The 23,556-nt window shown below is 46.3% G+C and overlaps 1 protein-coding gene across 1 annotated transcript in view; it reads left to right on the top strand.

Annotated features, from left to right (window-relative positions):
• Window positions 1-16,921: 16,921 nt before the first annotated feature.
• Window positions 16,922-23,556, top strand: part of LOC134612163 (uncharacterized) — a 33,191-nt gene continuing 26,556 nt past the window's right edge. Inside the window, exons 1-4 of the mRNA XM_063456519.1 lie at window positions 16,922-17,062; window positions 17,677-17,748; window positions 20,762-20,840; window positions 20,919-21,023. Of these exons, the coding sequence (XP_063312589.1) occupies window positions 16,922-17,062; window positions 17,677-17,748; window positions 20,762-20,840; window positions 20,919-21,023 (397 nt within the window). The remainder of the gene's footprint in view (window positions 17,063-17,676; window positions 17,749-20,761; window positions 20,841-20,918; window positions 21,024-23,556) is intronic.

Here is a 23,556-nt window from a genome sequence, read left to right as displayed (position 1 = left end):
ACACATTTACGGACAGAGACACACTTAGCGACAGACATACATATACACTCTCACTGACAAACACACACTCACTAACAGACATCAAACAGACTCACTAACACAAACACACTCAGTAACAGACACACACAGTAACACACTCACTGACACTCACTAGCAGACACACACTCACTGACACTAACACACACACTAACACTCACAGTAACACTAACACACACAGTAACACACACACTAACAGTCTAACACTCACAGTAACAGTAACACACACAGTAACACTAACACACACACTAACACACAGTAACACTAACACACACACTAACACTCACAGTAACACTCACATTAACACTCACAGTAACACTCACAGTAACACTAACACACACAGTAACACACACACTAACAGTCTAACACTCACAGTAACAGTAACACTCACAGTAACACTAACACACACACTAACACACAGAGTAACACTAACACACACACTAACACTCAGAGTAACACTAACACTCAGAGTAACACTAACACTCAGAGTAACACTAACACACACAGTAACACTAACACTCACAGTAACACTAACACTCACAGTAACACACACAAACACTAACACACACACACACTAACACATTTTTTTTTTTAAATTTAAACCCCTCAGCCTCCTTACCTTTTGGAGTGCTGAGGGGATTCCCTGGGGTCCAGTGGTGCTGCTGGGCTCCTGGGGGGCCGGTCACCCGGCGGGCAGGCAGGCTGGCCGGTGCGCGAGGGAGCACTCTCCCCTGAGTGCCTTCTCTTCAGCTCCCTCGCGCGCCGCGTACTGATACCGGCGCCGGAAGATGACGTCATCTTCCGGTATCAGTGCGGTGCGCGAGGGAGCTGAAGAGGAAGCACTCAGGGGAGAGTGATCCCTTGCGCACCGGCCAGCCTGACTGCCCGCCGGGTGTAAGCAGGGCCAGCCTTGGGGGGCCCGGAGGTGGCCGGCTCCTGGGCCCCCCAGGAGAAGAGGCTGGCCCAGAGCATACATACCGGGTCGCAGGGGCGGCCGGTCCGCCTGGTGGGCCGGGCCCGGTCGCAGCCGCGACCCCTGCGACCCTGGTATGTACGCCACTGTTATAAACCTTAGAAAAGAAAGAGTAATCTCTTTCTCTAGGATGATGCACCCTCCATATATCATAATAATTAAATTCAGACAGGAGAGCTTGAAATTTTTAAATTTTCTTCCTGTCCCCTTGGTTTTTATTGTTCATTAACTGTTTTTTTGTTCTATCTATTTTATCATCTGGGGCCACATTCATGTCTCCCGCTATTAATAATCTTCCTTTTTGTATTTTAAGAATATTTGAAAAAACCTTCCTAAAATTTTTTTGGGAGTATACATTTGGGGCATAGATATTTACTAGTGTGTACGTTATGTCATTAATCTTGCAAATAATTATAATATATCTACCTTCGGTATCCTTTTGTTCTAGTATCAGATCAAATTTTAATCGTGCAGCTTTCAATATGGCAACCCCTCTCTTCTTTTTTTTTGTCTTGTCTGGATTCGAAAACAAGTGGAAATTTTGCATATCTCCATCTTCCATATCTCCATCTTCCAATGTGTCTCTTGTGTAAAACAAACATCTATATTTCCATTTATTAATGAGTTATATAAGCAACCCCTTTTCTGAGGTGAGTTTAAACCCTGGGAGTTTATTGAGAGCACCTTAATCGTCACAATTGACGATGGGTGCTATATTCTTATCAGAGGCGGCCCAGGCCATTACCCCTCTCCCAAACCGACAGCGTTCTTCCTTCATCCCAAACATACATACTAAAACTTTCAAACCAATTGAATCCATGCCTAGTCTATACTAAGCAATTTCCTAGCAAAAAAAATAAGGATTCAAAACAAAGTAACAAATAAAAAAAAGAGTTTCTCAGCTAGATACAGTTGCTGGCGCGATGAGGAGCTAAGAGCTAATTTAACATGCATGTGATGAGTATGTAAATCAGGTGAATATATTAATATGTCGTCCAAGTACACTATTATGAATTTGTGTATGTACTCACGTAGGACATCATTAATAAATTCTTGAAAAACTGCCGGGGCGTTACAAAGACCAAAGGGCATCACAGTATATTCGTAATGACCACTCCTGGTATTGAATGCGGTCTTCCATTCATGATCCTTTTTGATACGTATGAGATTGTAAGCATCCCTAAGATCCAATTTAGTAAACACCATGGCATGTTTAAGCCTATAAAATAGTTCCGTGATCAAAGGTATGGGGTACGCATTTTTGACGGTGATTTTATTAAGGCCCCTATAGTCAATACAAGGTCTTAAATCGCCATCTTTCTTGGATACAAAGAAGAAACCAGCCCCTGCCGGAGAAGAGGATCTTCTTATAAATCCCTTTTGTAACGATTCTTTAATATATTCCTCCATAACAAGATTTTCTTGAGGAGACAAAGGATACACTCTCTCTTTGGGAGGTATAGCACCAGGTAGCAGATTAATAGCACAGTCGTAGGGTCTGTGAGGTGACAACTTTTCAGCCTCCCTTTTATCAAAAACAGATTTAAGAGACAAGTACTGAGGAGGTATAACAGTAGACACAGGAGGAATATTAGTAGAATTCAAAGGGGTGATTTTAACAATACAAGACTCTTGGCAAGCATCACTCCAAGATACTATTTGTCCTGACACCCAGTCAATAGTGGGATTATGAGTACGCAACCAAGGACACCCTAACACGAGGTGAGAGGAAGGAGAAGTAATGATCTGAAACCGAATGGTTTCTGAGTGTAACACCCCTGTAGACATATGCAATGGTTCAGTTTCATGTGTGATAACTGGGGAGCATAATGGTCTACCATCTATGGCCTCAACGGCCAAGGGTGTCTTCTTCTCTCTAGTGGGTATGTTATTTTCCTTAACAAAACCGTATAACAAAATCTATAAAGTTTTCGGCCGCACCGGAATCAACCAGGGCTAGTATATTCCCTGCTATGCAGGGAAACAGGGAGAAGCAATTTATTAAGAGGCAAATGTGAGGACTCTGATGTCACACCCAAGGCCTGTCCCCTATACGGTCTAAGGTGCGATAGTTTTCCGGACGCACGGGACATTCTTGTCTCATATGGCCCCTCCTACCGCAATAAAGGCAAAGTCCCTCTTTTCTCCTATATAGTTTTTCAGCATCAGTAAGTTTAGCAACCCCTAACTGCATGGGTTCTTCCTCTGACCCTTTAGATCCCTCAGGAGTTTCAGCTCTAGGTGAATTAAAGGAAACAAAGCGTCTATTTCTAGACTTGGTATATAGCCTGTCACGAATCCTGTTATCTATATCGATGAGATAGTCGATAAGGTCCTCTAAGGGTACAGGATTAGCTGCTACCTCATCCAACATAGTTTTAGATAGGCCTTCCATGAACGCAGTAGTAAGCCCATTGTTAGTCCAATCTACCTGTGAAGCAAGGGTACGGAACTGAATAGCATAATCAGCTACAGACTTAGATCCTTGCTTAATTCTCATTAACGCCCTGGCGGCATTTTTTGACCTTTTAGTCGTGTCAAATGTTCTACGAAAAGCCGTGAGGAAGCTATTGAAATCATGTACCATAGGTCCATTAGCCTCCCAAATAGGATTTGCCCACTCAAGTGCTTTATCAGTAAGCTGGTGCATAATAAAACCCACCTTAGATCTATCAGTGGGAAATGAACATGGATACATCTCAAAGTGGAATTCCACTTGATTAAGGAATCCCCTGCATGTCTTAGCATCCCCTCCATACCTAGGTGGAGGGGTTAGATGTGCTGAAGCATTAGGCATATTAGCTGTGTCTGGTACAGGGGTTACAGGAGGAGCTGGTACAGGTACCGGAGCTGTTCTGGACAAAAGTGTCTGGATGGCTTGAGCCATCTGATCCATACGGTGATCCTGTTCTGCAAATCTAGCCTCATGAGTGTCCATCTGTTGTCCTAAACCTGCGGGGTCCATGGCCCTATCGTAATGTCACGGTAATATACCCCAACACGCAAGAATAGTCCAGATAGTCTAGAGGCAAGAAAACAAGATACATCTTACTGGACCTTAGAATGGCCGGACTAGACGAGGACAAGAAAAGACAGAGTCCAGAACAAGCCGAGGTCAAGGGGACAGAGAGACAGCGTAAACTAGAACAAGCCAAGGACTGGTACACAGGAGAGCAAACCGGCGGACAAGACAAGCAAGGATAAAGAGAAAGCAGAGTCAGGAACAAAGCCAAGATCCAGCACCAAAAAAACAACTAAACGATACAAGCACTAAAGGGAACTGAACAGAAACCACGATAGGGCAAGGTACTAAGGAACAGGTGAGTATAAATACCCTAGACTTCACTTTGATTGGCCCCTGTCATATCCACGCCCTCAAAACGTGAGTGTATAGGGAATGTGGCATGACAGGGGCCAATGGGAGACCGTTTCAAATTTCGGCTCCCACTGTCCCTTTAAGAGCGCGCCCGAGACACGCGGCGCGCTCTTAGAGTCAGGCGGGACACGTGACCGCTTCTCGCGGTCACTGCCCGCCTTCCTGATTTCGCAGTCGGATGAGCCGCGCGCAGCTTGTGCAGAAGCAGGACCGCGCGGCGAGAACAGAGGACCCCGGCCGGCCCCTGGAGAGGGTAAGTACCGCTACAGAGGTTCAGTATGGGAGTCCAGCACAATATGAGTGTAGGTGATTATTATGTCGGTGATTTCACGCCCCGCGGCGTCCGGGATCTCATTGTGCCCTCATCCGATTCCTAGCTTAGGGGGAGGCTGCAAAGCTCTCAGTAGGTGATTCCCAACTGGTGGAGTTTCGCCGGTGCGGAGTGCTGCTTATGTGCTTTCACCACACTGCGACTTGGTCTGCCGCTGTTTGGAGTCGCCATCCTGAGATGCTGTGGGAGTCAGTGCCCCAGCACCATGGGCCTTGTTATGATTTCCCGCTGCAGCATGTCCCGTGCGCCCTAAATGGCCAGCGCTCCGGTAACTTCTTGATGTCTGCCTCATTTGTACAGAGCAGGCACATTGCATGAAAGCCTTGAAGTTGCGGCAGCATCTTGTGAACAGGTATTGAGCTTTAGATCTTCGGGGTAGGCTGGTGTAGATGTTTGGTTGCCATTAGCGGTGTGCCCCCCCCCCCCCCGCCTTCTGCTGCAGTGAGCGGGTTTGGTGCTGACTTAGAGGAGTGCATGGGAGTTTGGCCCGGAAGGCGGGCTGGTGCATGCCGGGCTGCTGGGTTGGCGACCTGGCTGTGGTCAGTTCACACGTTTGCTTAGGCTGTTGCTTAGCCTCCAGATTTGCCCAAAAGTTGGCGAAGTGATAGTCCAGTAAGGCTAAGAATAAGTCGATGTAGGCCTCGGCTGAGGGAACGTCTGCAGCCATCTCACTATTGCTCGCGTGGCGCTTTTCAACGCTAAGTACAGGAGGTTTGGTGTGTGTTCTCCTGGGACCGGGATGACCCCCACCAGTCCAAAAGGGGGGGCGGGAGTGGGAGGTGCAGAAGTCCGCTTGACAAGTCGTATTTAGCTCCCGGAGAGCGGCCGTTCCTCTGTCACCAGAAGTGCTTGTAGGCTGCACCGAGTGTCAGCGTGGCTGCACCGAGTGTCAGCGTGGCTGCACCGAGTGTCAGCGTGGCGGCACCAACTGCCCTCAATTTTGGTGTCAATCGATTTGTCCTGATCTCTGCTGTGCTGTTTGCTGTATTTTGCGGTATGAACTGCTGGCTTAATTTATGAGGAGTTTTGTCGTGTCGAGCCCAGGAGCTCATGAATCATGCTTCCTTTCAGCCCGCCAGTCAGGCTCCGCCCCCGAATGGTGATGTCTTGAGTAGCCGCTTGATTTCTTTTTCTCTACTGATGCTGTCGGAGAGATTTCCAGCACTGAAACTAGCTTACACCATGCTAGCAAGCCGCAGGCCGGAAGGGCAAAACTGCATTTCACTGCTTCATTGAGATGCTTATTTGTGCAGTATAAATGCCTATTTTATTTACAAATTTGTGCTACACAAGGGTAGTAAGGAAGTATGACGAAATAGCAGTGAAAATATGCCTAACAGCAGATTTTGGGGACACTAGTGAACTATCCCCAACAATCATAGCACGACACGTCATTAGATGCTCTAGCACAGGGGTAGCAGAGGGGGGGGTCAACCTGGTCCCTACCGCCCACTACCAGGTGGTTGGTGATTTCAGGTGGGCGGTGGAGGGTTCTGCAGAAAATGCCCAGTGGGCCTTGATGGCTGTGGATCAAGGCCGGCAGGGGAGATGCATTCATCTCCCCTGCCGGCTCATGAATTAGGTTGGTCAGAGCATTGCCACGTGTTACCATGGCAATGCTCCGATACACTGCTGTTCTCGCAGGAGGACAGGAGAATCAGCCTGCAGCTGGAGGAGCTGCAGGCTAAAGTGAACATGCCAGCACTGGACCACCATGGCTTGCAGCATTATGTCCCCCCTCCCTAGCAAAAGGTAAGAAGAATGGAGGAGGGGTAGACATTAAGATACATTTTCACATCTCACACACCTACACATCTCAAAGACCCTATGCTCCCTTCACACACAAACAAATACTACACTCCTCACACACCCTCCACTTCTCACACACACTGCCCCCTCACACACATGCACAGCACCCTTCACACACACTGCACCCTTCACACACAAACTACACACACTACACCCTTCACACACAGCACCTCAAAGACACACATAAAAAGTAGAATAGAAAATAGAAAACAAAAAGATACATTTAAGCACATATTTAAAAAACAAAAACAAAAAAACAACAACTCCTTTTCTAAACAAAATAAAAATGTTTGTAAAAAATTGCACTTGCGCACTAAAATTAGTTACTGCAGCACTGGTGGGTGGTAAATTTTACCATCAACAAAGATACAAAAGTGGGTGGTAGGTATTAAAAGGTTGACTACCCCTGCTCGAGTACTATGTTTGGAGAACTAGGACCCTGCAGGGAGCACTTAACACTAAAATGACTGGCAGGGAGCCTTGTATGTATTCACACCAGGCTGACCTGCCAGTAATCTGGACGGATACAACTCCCTTTATGGGTGGGTCCACACGTTTTGGGCGGAGCCAGTGACACAATCACATCACTAGCCCACCCCCTTTATTCCCCTCCCACTAGCCTCCTGATTCTGGGAAGGCTGATGCTGGGAGGTATGTGACTAGCAGGAAAAAGTGATGAGGCACCTGTCTCCTCTTCTTCCAGCAAAGCCCTCGGCTCAATAGGGAAGCCTCAGGCTTGACTATGGTAACAGGCTGGATCAGCCTATTGCTAGGAACTGTGTGTTCCTTTAAAAAAAATTTTTGTAAAACATTTTCATTGAAATTGTTTCCGATGAGAAGGACAATAAAGCGTTGCACAATAAATGACAACTGAATTCCAGACTAATAATGCAAAACTATAGCACCGACGAAGATTTTCCTTGCAAGGGGGTGAGGGAGCAGATGGGAAAGGGGACGGGAGAGAAACATGTACAGGAGACAGATAGCTAGTAAACACCCACTATTCCAACCATACACTAAAATAGCCCAAGATACAATTGTTTAGTCCTGTCCTAGCGGTTAATATCAACTGTTCTAGATAAAATGATAAAGAGTATAGTCTAGTAGGCAAAGAACAAACGTAAGATGAGAAACATTTAATAAATATGTATCCAGCAAATAATACTTAAAAATAAGATGATATCTTATACATACAATATATATCCGGTTTTGATACAGATTATTAGAGGTTAACAGGCATCCTCGCACAGGCAAAACAGTAGACTAAAACATTGTGTACTCCTTCACCTGACATCTTAATGTGTTACTCTCACATCAATGTCCTATTCTCTGGGGAGATGTCCAGGGAACCCACCACAGTGGGTAAATGCCATTGGAGGTCGTCTATATGAGCAGAATTGCATCAAGCGTCCAGAGAACTCTACTCAACGTCTGCCAGTAATAGATTATATAGTAATAGAATTTTAAGCGCATAATACACTTTTCTAATGATAACCAATAACCTAATATATTATGAAATGTTTGTGTATGAGCAAAATGTATAACACAAACAACACACCCACTTGATTTCTACAAGAAATGTTAACTAATAATTTCTTGTTAGTCAATTACAGTAGCTAAAGAACAAATAAGCACTGCAAAGAAACATTAACTTGCAAAATCTATAACATAACAAATTTATATTTGTGTACCTGAAATGTCTATTTAGATTTACCATCAAAAACAGGCACACTGCAATGTCTATATGGAACATAGTTTAATGACACGCCTTTCACCTATTATCATTAATGTAACCATAGACGTGATATAAACGTACCATTTTAAATTTTTTGTTGGCCATATCATAATTGGCTGGTTGAGCTCAACATCTTGAGATTAACACAGGTGCGTAGTGTGGGTTGTCAGCACCCGGGGCAAGGCAAGTAATTTGCGCCCCCTAACCCGTGGATTTTAGCACTCGAGTCTCTTCCACTAGATTAGTTAAAGAAACCCTTACCCCCCAAGCACATGTATTGTTTGTTATGAAAATACTTATGTAATTAAAGTAAAATGCATCTAAATACAAGTTTATTTTCCAACACTTTATTGAGTGCGAACATGCATTACACATTCTCCACATTTTCAGCAGGTCTATGAATACAAATATACAAATGTAGTAACCTAGCATGGGCCATGCTATTATATGTCGTCTCACAACCATCGTAAACGACAAAAAATATCAAGAACAAAAACTAAACATCATAATGTTTATTCACCTTCATGCCTATTGCCTTACTCTTTCAGCAAAAAAAATAAAAAAAAATGAAAGGTTGCTAGACTTATGTTGAGCTGGAGCAGCTACATATGGATCGAAATCTGTCTCGTCACTGTTGAACCAACCAAACTTCAATCCATCTGGTCAGCTCAACATGCCAGTCTTGACCTGCAGACCGGGAACATCCCAAAGAAACTTCAGTTTGGGAGATGCTCTGCCTCTGCTAGCACTACACAGCCAGCCCACTGAGCCCAGTACTACTCCAGTCAGTCCTGACTCCTACCTTTTTTTTCACCGGCTGTCCCGGACCCGATCACAGCAGTCAGCAGGCTAGGTTTTCTCCTCCAGGTCCTCCTAGGTTTTCCTCCTGCAGCGTCTGTCACCACTGGCTCCCTCTCTCCTCTCTGGCCTGTGTCACCTGCCGCCGCTGCCAGCTTCTTCTTGCTGCTGCCTGGGCTGGTCTGGTGTGGTTCTCTCCCGCGCTCATCGCTGCGCTGGGTGGCCGCTGCACTGTCCCTCCCCCAGATAGTCCCTCGCTCTCTCTTCGCACCCACCGCACCGCACGCCTGGCACCCCCCCCCCTCCACAGTTGGCGGCGACCCGACACAGCCAGCACTGCAGAGAGAGTGAGTGAGCCAGGCAGGGGCAGAGAGCTGCGAGTGCGAGCGCGCCCCCCCAGATGTTGCGCCCGGTGCGGCCGCCCCCCCCTGCACCCTCCACGCTACGCCTCTGGATTAACATTCTCTGACTTTGATAACTGTTGTTATCATACAAAAGTCAGAAATCTTTTTTGAGGGGTTACCAATGCCGGATTGTAATGTGAGCGAGGGGCTTAATATTTCAAGTCTTAGACTACTAGTCAGGTTTTATAGTCAAGTCAAACTTGTAGGGTCCATGTAGCACTCACCAGAGGTGAATTTCTATTTGCCACGGCTACATTTTCACTCACCAATGGCTATTGGTGAGTGGGAATTTTGAGCCCTGTTTAGGCTATGGTCCATTACATTATGCCTTGCTTTACTACAACTGAAATACCTACCATAAGAACTTTAATTCAATTATTTTATTTATAAAAAGGTGAAACGGTCATGAGAGCAAACAAATACTTAGTTTTCTGTGTATAGCGTGGCTTCCAATGTTAATTTTGGGCGGCAAATTTCAATTTAGTTTTAGTCATAGTCTTTAGTTGATAGCCCTGTTCTTGGATTCAACAGTGGTTTAAAGAAAGAGTGTGGAGATTAATAAGTAATAAAAATATTCAAATTGGACAAACGTAATAGGTAGAATCCCTTAATGCTCAAGTCTCTGCCACTTAGGAGTTAAAGCACTCGTTTCTGTTCATGCCACCATAGCTACACTTCCACTGGCTGTGACTCATACCCTCCATGAAAAAAAAAATCAATCAGATGTTAACTTACTTTAGTTTTTATCTCCTGCACCGTAAATTGAACTTTAATCCCACGCAGGAGGTTCCTGCAGGGTCTAGTTGACTATTAACTGTACAGGAGATAAGAACTTCTAGATTAAATCTCTTTTCAGAAGGTGTTTAGGAAGGCTGTGAGGTCACATGTAGGGAGGTGTGATTAAGACTGCATAAAAAAAAAATCTATCTATTGAAGTAGTTCCCAACCTTTTTTGACTTGAGTACCCGTTGGCAGACCATTTCCATAACTTGTTCCCCCATATTAGCAAAATGTTTGTAATTAATATAGTTGCTATTATTTCAAATGTATACGTTTTTCTCTGCCCAATTTCCCATTTTCTCTGCCTGCTCTTCTTCTGACAGTGGGTGTGGGAGTGTAACAGTGTGAGGGCAGTGTGTGGGAGGGTGACATTGTGGGTGGGGGGCAATGTGTGTGGAAAGGTGACATTGTGAGGAGGCAGTGTGTGGGAGAAGTATAATGTGGGAGGGCATGTGACAGTGTGGGGGAGGTGGGTGACAGAGCATGGGGGCAGTGTGTGGAGAGGGTGTCAGTGTGGGGTGACAGTGTGTGGAAAGGGGATTGTGGGGGGACAGTATGTGGGGAGGGCAGTTGGGGGACAGTGTGTGGGGAGGAGGGCAGTGTGGAAGGAGAATAGGTGACAGTGTGTGGGGGAAGTGTTTCGGGAGGGTGACAGTGTGGGGAGGACAGGTGACAGTATGTGGGAGGTTTACAGTGTGTGTGGATGTTGGGGAGGTTTATGACAGTGTGATGGGGGTGACTATGTGGATGTGCGTGACATTGTGGAAGGAGGACAGGTGAAATAGGAGGGAGCAGTGTGTGGGGAGGGTGACAGTGTGGGGGTAACAGTGTGAGGAGGGCAGAGGGCAGTCTGGGAGAGGGCAGGTGACAGTGTGGGAAGGGGGGATATGACAGTGTGTGGGAAGGAGGGTGACACTGTGAGGTGGAGGGGACAGACATTGTGTGGAGGACGTGTGACAGTTTGGGAAGACGGTGGCAGTGTGGGGGTAGCGTGTGGGAAGAGGACAGGTGTCAGAGGGAGACAGCGGTGAGGGAGGCAGTGACAGTGTGGAAGGGTGGTAGTGGGGAGGGGGCAATGACAGTGTGGAAAGGAAACAGTGGGGTAGCGGGGAGTGACAGTGTGGGAGGATGACAATAGGGAGGGGGTAATGACAGGACTGAGTGACAGTGGACTGAGGCAGTATCAGTGTGGGAGGGAGACAGTGGTGAGGGGGCAATGGCAGTGTGTAAGCATTACAGTGAGGAAGGAGCAGAGGTAGTGTGGGAGGGAGGGAGGCAGTGTCAGCGTGGAAGGGGGGCAATGGCAGTGTGGGAGAGTGACAGTAGGGAGGGGGGAAATGGCAGTGTTGGAGAGTGACAGTGGGGAGAAGGCAGTGGCAGTGTGGAAGGGAGACAGGGGGAGTGTGGGAGGGGACAGTGGCAGTGTGGGAGGATGACAGTAGGGAGGGGGGCTGTGGCAGTGTGACAGTGTGGAAAGGTCACAGACATACAGATTCAGACACTCACACAGACATACAGCTTCAGATACTCACACATAATTACAGATTCAGACACTCACACAGACATACAGATTCAGACACTCACAAAGACATATAGAGATTCAGACACTCACATACATACATACAGATTCAGACACTTACACATACATACAGATTCAGACACTCACACATACACAGACATATAGATTCAGACACTCATACATATTCAGACTCTCACACATACATACAGATTCAGACACTCACACATAATATACATACATACATACATACACACAAATTCAGACACTCACAGACATACAGATTCAGACACTCACACAGACATACATACAGATTCAGACACTCACACATAACATACATACACATTCACATTCAGACACTCACACATACATACAGATTCAGACACTAACACGTGCATACATACAGATGCAGACACTCACACATACATACAGATTCAGACACTCACACTGACATACAGATTCAGACACTCATACATACATACAGATTCAGACACTCACACATAACATACATACAGATTCAGACACTCACACATAAAATACACATTCAGACACTCACATACATACAGATTCAGACACTCACACATGCATACATACATACATACATACATATTCAGACACTCACACAGACATACATACAGATTCAGACACTCACACATGCATACATACATACATACATACATATTCAGACACTCACACAGACATACATACAGATTCAGACACTCGCATGTACATACATACATACATACAGATTCAGACATTCACACATAACATACATACATACAGATTCAGACACTCGCCCAGACATACATACAGATTCAGATACTCACACATAACATACATACATACACATTCAGACACTCACATACATACACATTCAGACACTCACATACATATTGTGATAAAGTGAAGGCAGAGAGGCCTTTTAACCCCAGGGGAAGTACGTGTAGTTTGTGTGTTGCACAACACAAAGCTATGTTTAGTTATGGGCCCCTGGGGTGGAGCATTTGGAGAGAAGGGTGGGCCAATGCTCCACTCCACATTTTAGTGGTTTTCTTGGGAGACATAGATCCCGGCCAGGGTTTTTTGGACTGTCTCCAATCCACTGCTCAGCTGCAGATAATCAGCTGTAGCAGTGGGAATAAACCACTCCCTGCTAGGCAGGTACAGGGGGGATTGCTGGCTTCCTCCCATGAAGCAGGTAGGAGAGAGGCTGTTCTCTCCAGTGAGAGAGTCAAGGAGACTAAGCACTAGGAGTGCAGAAAGGAAGCAGTCAAGGCTGGCTTGGAGCACTGGGAGTGCAGGAGGAAGCAGTCAAGGCTGGCTTGGAGCACTTGGAGTGCAGGAGGAAGCAGTCAAGGCTGGCTTGGAGCACTGGGAGTGGAGAAAGGAAAGCAACAGGCTAGCTAGCAGAGTGTTGCTATCTAATAAGGTTGGTGCGATATGTTTTTGTTAGTTTAACCCTGATAGAGAGGGAAAAGTGAGTCAGTGCTCAGACGAGCTAGGTTTTTGTTTAAAGGGGAAACCTGTTATATTTATGTTTTAGTTGTGTTGCTGTGTGGACTTTATGCCAATAAAATTGCCTGGATTATATGAAAACCAAAGGACTGTGCCTGTTGTTTACCCTAGAGGACCGTGCTACCTGCTGACAAGGATCACAATATTCAGACACTCACACATGCATACATACAGATTCAGACACTAACACATGCATACATACAGATTCAGACACTCACACAGACATACAGATTCGGACACTCACACATACATACACATACATACATACATACAGATTCAGACACTCACACAGACATACAGATTCATTGCAGACACTCACACATACATACAGATTCAGACACTCATACATGCATACATACATACAGGTTAAGATTTTAGCCAAAAGTGTTTAAATATAATCACATAGGATATTTATAAAAAAATAGGGCACCACAATCACAGTGGTGTGACAATAATTGCCATTTAGATGATGAATCCATATATAGGAGGAAAAAAAATATATATGATCATAGTATAGTAATTTATTAACCACAAATAATTTTATAAAATAGTTAAAATCACACTCACAAAAAAACATGGCACAATTAGAAAAAACTCCTAAATTGTGCAAAAGATCTTATAAGCCACTAGCTGGGCTAAGTTCCCTTGTGTAGCCTATGGTATGTATGTCCTGGCATCAATAGTCTCACTTTCTCAAATTTCCAGTTAATGAGGGTCCATAAAAGAGTTCCTTTGATGGAGGTAAAGGCTGTGCAAATCCTTTCTGGGGAACAGCTTAAACGGTTGTTGCTCAACGCGCGACGGCTTCTGTGGGTGGCCAGGGCTGCAGATAGCGCGTAGCGAATGGCAAGGGAACAGGTGGGCCGCCAGGGTCGCACCTTGGTAGCTATGGCCGGCTGCGGTGAGCAGGCGGACCACGGGGGTTGCGCCTTGCATGGAACGAGAGACGGGCCGAGGGGCCGGCGGCGGTCGTGCTCGACCTTGAGGAGGTCACGCAGTAGTAGGTCCCCGAGACCCGAATGGGATTCCTTTGGTGTCAGGGAATGATGGCTCATCGGAGTCAGGTATCGATGAGTCCCGGGGGTGTCTAGTAGCTCCTCTGGGGGGGGCGCAGCGCAGGCCTCGTCATGGCCCAGTCGTAGCCGTAGCGTGGCTCCTTGGTCCCTGGTTGGCCAATACCGTGGGCGGACTCCAGTCCGGCGATCTCAGGGTGTGACGAGGAGGGTGAGTACGGAAAAGTGCAATCGCAGAGGAATTCTCCTTCTTGTTCCAGGTCCTCCAGCGAGTCAGCCCACAAAGACGTCCGGCACCGGGGGGTTCCCCCGGTTGGAGTGAAGAGTCTGGTTGTTTCCCCTTCTAATCCTCTGGATCCTCAAGTAAAGCCCCAGGGCCATTGCAGGCGGAGGGCTTGGTCGGTGAGTCTAACAATGCACAGTCACTGAGCTTACTATCCTCTTTATGACACATTATTGACTCTTGGGGCAAAGAGGGGGCTCCTCAGGCTCATGCGGGACAGGTCTGGGCAGCAGAGGGGACTTCGTAAGCGGGTACAGGGTCTGGGGCGCCGGGTACGGCAGGGACGGTCGCAGACGATGCTGGGGCTCGGACGTCAGGATCGGTAGCCGTCAGGGACGGGGTGCTGGTGCCGGTCGACTCGATGAGTGACAAGGTGAGTTGACAGGTGGTATCCCTGATGCAGCTCGGCAGAATGCCTACGTCTCATTAGCAGGCCCCTTAGGAGTACATCTGAAGCAGGACATCAAGGAGCACATCTGGAAGGGTGAGTTTGTGGAGGTCTTCGCGCTGTTGCCTCTGGAGGACTATATTGACCTTAAGAAGGAGGACAAAAAAGATGCGAAGAAGGACGAGGAGGAGAAGAAAAAACGGTATCGCAAGATACCTAAGTCCTTTGGGAACTGTCTGCGCACCTTTTGTATTCTCACCAGCGTTATTGGCGAAAGGTCCTCTGGAATCTGCTTGTCTCTGTTTTGCTACCTGCACGGGGTTTGGGAGGCATATAGAGGCATGGCCTGGTGGAAGTATGATGAGCAATTCCGCCAGCGTCTCGTGGCCAACCTTGGCATGCGGTGGGACCAGATGGACCTGCCGTTATGGATGAAGCTCATGATGGCCCAAAAAGCATCGCCCTTTAAGCAGGCGGCCGGCACGGGGGGCCAGTCCCCTGCATCGGCTTCCCACAAGAAGGGTTTCTGCTGGCTCTTCAATGAAGGCCAGTGCAAATGGGGAGCAAGTTGCAAATACAAGCACAAATGCTCCGGCTGCGGAGGGGGACATGGTCTCCACCGATGTTTTAAGAAAGGAAGAGCGCGGCTCTGCTGGGGATGGGCCCGCTGCCCAGGGGGTGAAATTCAGTGAGACTCACTGCGATGCTGCCGTGGCTAAACCTTTACGGTAATAAGAAAGACGCTGGGTTGTTGGCCATGATTTTCCGGGAAGGGTTCGCTATCCCTTTTCGGGACAGGGAGGCTACGACGACTTATCAAAATCTGAAGTCAGTGGGGGATTCCCAGAACGTGGTCCACGAAAAACTGTTCAAGGAGGTCCAGTTGGGTCAGATGGCGGGGCATTTTGAGGACGCCCCCTTGTCCAACCTACGGGTGTCAACCTTGGAGGTGGTCCCCAAGAAAGAGGTGGGGAAGTACCACCTCATCCATCACCTATCTTACCCCAAAGGGGCATCTGTCAATGATTACATTACCAGGGAGCTGAGCTCATTCGACCAAGCGTCATTTGACCAAGCGGTCGAGTTGGTTAAAGGGGCCGGTGGGCACTGATGGCCAATGTGGATATTGAAGCAGCGTTACGGTTGTTACCTGTGCACCCAGCGAGTCATCAACTGCTGGGTTGCTTCTTTGAAGGGCGGTACTTTGTAAACCTTTGCCTTCCCATGGGTTGCTCCATTTCTTGCTCGTACTTCGAGAAGTTTAGCTCGTTCCTGGAATGGGTGGTGAAGTGGGAATCTGGTAGCCAGGCAGTGGTACACTACCTGGATGAGTTCTTATGTGGGGGCCTGGCTGAGTCCCCAACTTGAACTTGTTGCTACTTGCTGAGGACAATCGAGTGGGTGGCCAGCACGTTTGGGGTGCTGCTGGCAGCAGACAAGACGGAGGGCCCGTCCACCTGTTTAAGTTTCCCCGGGCTGTAAATCGACTCCCAGTTAGGGGAATGCCGTCTCCCCTTGGCGAAACTCGTGGGGTTGCGGGAGGCGGTAGCGGCAGTTGCGGAAAGTCACATTGAAGGAGCTGCAATTGCTTATTGGCAAGCTCAATTTCGCGTGTCAATTCGTTCCCATGGGGCGGATATTCAGACGGAGCCTTGCCAGGGCTATGGCTGGGGTGCGGATGCCGCATCACTTTGTGCGCGTGTCATCGTCAATGAGGGCAGACCTGGGAGTTTGGGACACGTTCCTGGAGCATTTCAATGGCATGGTGTTCTTCAGGCGGGAGGCAGTGTCAGCTGCCAAACTGGAGCTGTTCACCGACGCCTCGCGTAGCGTGGGATGCATGGGAACGGTAGCTGGAGGGTTTGGATAGGGTCGTGGCAGGTGGCACTGAGCTGGATGCGTTGCTTTGGGAAACATTCCGACTGCTTAGCAGGGGGTCCTCCCTGGCGGTAGTGGATAGGCACATGGCTGCGCTGGCATTCTGGTTTAATTTGCGCGGGTGTGTAGACTTCACTAAGCACTTTGTGATAAGGCAAGTGCTTAAAGGTTTACGGAAAGACAACACGAACCGGGATGCCGGTTTCCATCGCGCTCCTGGAAAGTTGGTGAGTTCACTCGGTGACATCTGTTTCAACGCATATGAAACAGGGTTATTCAAAGTGGTCTTTTTGTTGGCCTACTTCGGCGCTTTCTGGATAGGAGAGCTGGTCAGTGCTAACAGGGCGTGCCAAGGGGGGATATTGCTCTTGGATGTTCGGTTGGAGATCACTCGGGTGGAGATCTACCTTGCCCGGTCTAAAACTGACGTCAAAGGAAATGGCGTTGAAGTAGTGCTGCATGCGTTTCCGGGATCCCCATTGTGCCCGGTAGCTAGTACATCTCGATATTTGTCCCAGCGGCCGAAGAATGGCGGTTCGTTTTTATTACACATGGATGGTTCCTCACTCTCCCGTTTCCAGTTCCTCAGGGTCTTTCGGATAGGGCTTAGCAGGTTGGCCTCCGGCTGAGCCAGTTCGGGACACACTCGTTCAGGATAGGGGCTGCGATGGAGGCTACATGGTTGGGACTGGGGGATGAGCTTGTTAAAAAGATCGGTAGGTGGGAATCGGTCCGGTTCTGGTCTTACGTTTGCCTTGACAAACTGATGTGAGGGTTGGCTTGGGGGGGGTGCAGCTTGGGTGACGGTGCCTAGGCTGACATGTTTCTCTTGTTCCCGTAGATCAAGTCGCTTGGATCGTGGGCTATTCCTTCATATTCTGGGCCAAAAGGAGAGCTGCAGCTCATTTTCTGGGTTAGCAGCTGGGCTTCCCTGAGAACCGGATGAGGTTGCTCTGGTTTGGCTACAGGTGGCAGGAGGTTTGCAGTGAGGTGTATAGGATGGTGGCGGGTGGTAGAAGACCGGGTCTGCTGGTCTTACACGCAGGTGGCAATGACCTCAGGCTTATCCCGCTGCGTCTCTTGGTTAAGCGGATGAAGCAGGAATGAATCAGATTAGGGCGAGGGTCCCTGGGGTACAGCTGGTCTGGTCGGAAATGGTTCCCCGGCTCCGTTGGCGGCATGCTCGGCACCTGGCAGCTGTTGATCTCTGCTGGGCTAAGGTGAACAGGTTGATGGCTAGCTTTATCAGGAAGGTGGGGGGTTGGTGATCCGGCACAGGGAGATGGAGGAGAGGTTAGCGGGCTATTTCTCCCCCGACGGGGTCCATCTCAGGGATGTAGGGTGGGACCTGTTTAATTTAGGATTGTATACCCCTACCCGGTAAAATTGATCAATGCTGGTACGTTACATGTTATATTATATGATTGTTATATATTGGAAATGTATTATGTGGTGGGTCATTGCCTTGATGTAAATATGGGAAAGATGATACGAGGTTGGGGGTGTGGTAGGTAATGACCCTTATATATATAATTGTAAATCATAACTAGTATCATTATTATCTTTATTATCATTAAAGCTGTTGACTGTTTGACCCATACCTCTAAGTGTCCGTGTCTTATTGGGTGGGTTGGGTTTAAGTAGATATCCTTCCCCTTGCCCATATGGCGACATGCACCTGTCATGAATAAGGTAATAAAAGGTGTTAATTATGTATGATATTGTCTCAGAGGGGATATGATACAATGTACTAATGTATTCAGTGACCAGTACAAACAGATTCATCAGAAGATCGCAGATTTATTATTTTTTTATTTTTTAAAATCTTTATTTTTGCAATGGCAGATCGTATGGTAAAGTAACATTTTTAGGCTTATGCAAAAGCCATATGATAGTACATATGTCAATTATATATTACTGAAAGGAAAAGACAGTAGAGAGTTATTTTGTTGAGGTTTTTCTTCCTGTTGTTGTGGTTGACATGGTTGCTCTCTGCCAGATTAGTTTTTTGTTGTCAAAGGAGAACAATAACCGAAAACAAACAAGCAAATAACCTTGTGGAGTGTTGCTTTCAACATGTTGTGTTGGAGTGGGGTTGTGTTTGTTGCAGTGGTGTTCAAGGGCTTTGTTAGCTCTTTTTATCGTGGGGTGTGATCAGAATCTGAGTGTGTTGAGTTGGTAGAGCAATGAAAGAGTGGTTATGTAGTCGGCGGTACATGTCAGAATGACATTTTGTACTGGAAGTCATACAAATTTAGCTGCTTTACTACATTTAACAGATTTGCTTTAGGTATGTTTATCTAGTCACCGTGTGCTCTTTATGTCTACCTTGCTTTGATTGTTCTGCATCCCCTAAATCTATATAGGTTTGCCTTTCACCCCTCCCTCCCCTCAGATTTTTGCAACGTCAATAACTATTTACAATTACCGGTCCACTGGACATCCCCACCCCCCAGGAGCCGTGTATAGGTTTATGGATAAGTGGCACTGGGCAGCACGCCCAATGGATCCATTCCCGCCACCAACTAGGTCGAGAACCATGCCATGTACTCCAAAGTTGCTCTAACTCTAGATTGGAAGGAGGTGTCAAGCGCAGAAACGTACCATTTCCATGTGAGAAAAAACAATTTCACCAGAAGTTCCTTGTTGGTTAGGGTATGAAGCCATTCCATTTTAAAAAGGAACTTACGTTTGGTTAAGAATAAAGTGAGTGTTGGACTGCCCGGCTGGTTCCAAACCTGAAGAATGGTTTTGCGGCCCACCGCGGCTATGATCATAGAGAAGCGTCTCTTAGATATGGGGTCACCGCGTACAGGTCCCAACAGTAGGAAACTGGGATTTAATGGTATGGGCGTCATGTTGTTGTTCGTTAAGTATTGTTTAACCTCTCTCCAGGAAGTCTGGATCATGGGACACTCCCACAGACAGTAATACATATCTGATTTGTTGTGGGTGCATTTAAAGCAGGTAGAGGAGTCCTTCCTTGCCATGAGATGCAGTCGATGTGGCGTGAAGTATGCGTAGTGTGTGGTTTTCTGGAACATGTCTCGATACGAAACCATGGGGAGTAGTTGACTTTGAGTGTTGTGTGAGACCTGTTTTTAGTGTGTTCCAATCGGGTGTGTATCGTAGAAGGGCATAGAGGGTAGAGATGGAGTAAAATGCTGGGTTTGTGGTACATAAAAGACGATCCAGAGAGTTACTCCAGTCGGAGGGCGTGAGGCGTTTACTGACTTTGTGAAAATAGTGTCGTACTTGAAAGTATGCGTACCAGGGTATGGGAAGGTCCGGGAAGCGCCCCCTGAGGCACCCCATGTTGAGAAATTTGTTTGTGTCAAAATCTACAAAGGAACTGAGAGACCCGAGACCCCGCCTTGACCACATTGTGAATGGGTATGTGCTGGATCCGTCCTGGAACCCGGGGTTCCGAAACAGGGGTAGGTGTATGGAGCATAGCGGACTTGCCCCCAAGCTGGCCCGAGCCATCTTCCAGGCTTTAGTCGTGACAGCCAAGAGAGGGTTTGACAGAATGTCATCCGAAAGTAGGTTGTGTGGTGTGTGTAGGAGCATTGGCAGGGAATACGGCTGCGCCAGAAAGGATTCCAGGGCTAGGTCTGAGTATCGTGACTGTGATTGGATCCAATCGAGCTCATGCCGGAGTTGAGCCGCCATATTGTATTCACTGGCATTTGGGAGATTAAGTCCTCCATTGCATTTGGTTTGGTAGATTTATCTTTTTAAAGAAAATAATGTGGGATGACAAATAGTTGATCCAAGGAGACATCTGACTGACATTTTAAGCACAGGAAGGATTTTCTGGAATCTCTTTTATGTGACTGTGCAACTACATGTTATAGTGTGTAAAAAAAATCACTAACCCATTGTACAAATCTACTTATCAGCAATTCATCTTTTTGCAATTCCAGGAATTAACTCAAGAGTCAGCATCTTTTCTTGATAAACGTTTCAGCAGCTGGATTGTGGAAAGTCAAGCAGATTATGCTGGTAAGAGCAATGACTTCCACCCTTATGGTATTTATATTGGTCAGTACACAAATTTATTTTACTCTGTTTTTGAGACAGGCCTAAGATGCCAATCACTTCCGAGCACAGATTCACAAGAGGAGGCTGAACTCACCTATGTCGTACCACATCCACTGCTTCAGCTCAGCATATCTTCCTCTAGTAGTGAGTACCAGAATTTCCTCACTGCCTACAGATCTGTCATATACAGGGCCAGACTGGGGCTTATTACTTTGAAGAGAGATTACATAGCAACATAATACGTATACGTATTTTTTCCCCCTAAAGGTTAGGGTAAGGTCATTAGTATTAGAAAGCAAGGTATTATTATATATGATGTATTGATTTATATTGTGTTTCTAATACTTAGCAACAAGGCCCAAAATGTATTCCAATTGAAGGTGCTAAACACATATTATGCATTTCTCACATTACAAAATATTTATATTGTAAAAAACAATGAAAATTATTAGTACCTTTGATTGTGGTGCTTTTTTCCATCTTAGCCTTCCAAATAACACCATCATTGTTTTTACTGTATTTATCAAAAAAAATGTATGACACATTAGAAGGGAGCCACAACTATCGATCTCCTATATCAAATTAAGTTCAAAAGATTTTTAACCTGGAGTTTGAAATGGTATTGTAGAAAAGGAGATTTTTACAAAATTAAAAATTGTACTTAATGCAGGACAAGTACGGTATGTTATATCCTAAGTTACCACTAGAGGCAGCACAAAAGCAAAGACTTGTTCTAGCTTATTCTGGATATAACACTCTTTACACTACATAGTTCACAACCAGCAGAGGACAAAGAATGATAAATAAGGACAAGCATATAAAAAAATTAAAAAATAATATCAAATCCTACAAATATGAAATTATGGCCTACAAATACCAGAATATTTTGAATGCAATAGATGGTCAGAGAAGGGAATTGTGGTTCAGCAACATCGTGGGGTCCAGAGATGTCTGGTGTGGGATAAGGGTAAGGGGGCAATCCACACCACAGCTTAGAACCAAGAAAGCAAATCAAAATATTTCATAATCCTGTACATTTATTTGAGACCAATGTAATACATTGATAAATGGAATGATTTACCATAATAATAGAAAACTTTTGCATGCCTGTATGAATTACATGATTGAATTTTAGTATTTGCTGAATTGCTTGCATTCACCCCTATCATACACAAGGAAGTTCTTGTTCAGGTGTTTATTTACCTCACCAACTATTGTAACGCTCTTCATAATGCCCAAACTGACCCTTACAGCAAGCATGTGGCCCACAATGAATATATTTGCGACCCACCTGCCCTGGGACCACTGTGTGCTGTGGCTGCGACCAGCCGCAAGATAGGAAAGCTATTTCCTGTCTTATTCTTGTCTTCCCTCCCACGGCCACAAGAGGGCAAAGTGTCTGTCTGTCTGCAGAGCAGGTCAGGCACTCCCCCTTCCCTCCTGCTCACAGTGCCAGAGTAGCCTGCTCACAGTGGCCTGCTTGCAGAGTAGAGCTGGAACTGGAGGATGGTTGGATCATCTTAAGGTAGGGAAAGAGGGGGTTGGGGGACCTTCCTATGTAGTTGGGCAGGGGGGGGGGGGGGGGGGGGGCAATGTATTAATTAGTGGAGGGTGGAGGCCAGTGTATTAAATTGGGGGAGGGAATGGGCACTGTGATAATTTGGGGAGGGGGCAAGTGTTTTAATTTGGAGAGGGAGAGGGCCAGTGTGTTAATTTGAGGAAGGGAGTGGGCAGTGTATTAATTTGAGGGAGGCAGGGGGACAGTGTATTAAATTGGGGAGAGAATGGGGCAGTGTATTAGAGTGGTAGGAGGGGGGCAGGGTGTTAAATTGGGCGGTAGGGTAATGTATTCATTTGGGGAGGGAGTTTATTAATTTGAGGGAGGGGGCAGTGTATGAAATTGGGGAGGGGGCAGTGTATTTGAGAGAGGGAGGGAGCAGTGTATTAATTTTGAGGAAGGAATGTGCACTAAATTTATTTTTTGAATGTATTTTATGTGTATACAGTTTTCTGTTGAGAACACTATAATCAAGAATGACCCAAAGGTGCTATTTAATTAATATAATCACGTATTGCCATTCCAGTCCACGTGCATATGCCATTTAATAAACTGCAGGAACATACACTTATTTGCTCTAGATAAATAAATTTTCTTGAGCTCTCTTAAAATAGGCTTTTGGAATGGATAAGGCATCTAAACCAGAGAGAGTGATTTGTCAATCCCAAAATGCAGATAAGTTGTGATTCTCTCCATATATGACCCTTGAATATATCACAGTGGGCTGGGACCAGACAAATATACATTATTTGAATTACTCATGTTTACATCCTTATGAAAGTTGAACACTTGTAAATGTAAAGGCTTGTTTATTTTTATTCAAGAGCATTTATAAAAAAAGATATGACATTTAAACGCAGCAAGCGCCCCCAACAACAACCTTGGCACACCAAGCTGACTCGATATCTCCAAAAATGCTCTAGAACTGCTAAACGCTGTTGCGTCTGACTTTCTCCACTATAAATTTATGTTGCGCTCATACAGCTTGGATCTTTCCTCTGCAAAAGTAATATACTTCAATACCCTCATAACCACACTCTCCCATGAACCCAAACGACTATTTCACACATTTAACTCTCTTCTTCGCCCTTTTGTTCCTCCTCCACCTACTAACTTGAC

Source organism: Pelobates fuscus, chromosome 5 (assembly GCF_036172605.1).
Source record: "Pelobates fuscus isolate aPelFus1 chromosome 5, aPelFus1.pri, whole genome shotgun sequence".
Lineage (NCBI taxonomy): Eukaryota > Metazoa > Chordata > Amphibia > Anura > Pelobatidae > Pelobates > Pelobates fuscus.
Note: the sequence above shows the minus strand (reverse complement) of the source record. Positions and strands in the feature narration are given on the sequence as shown.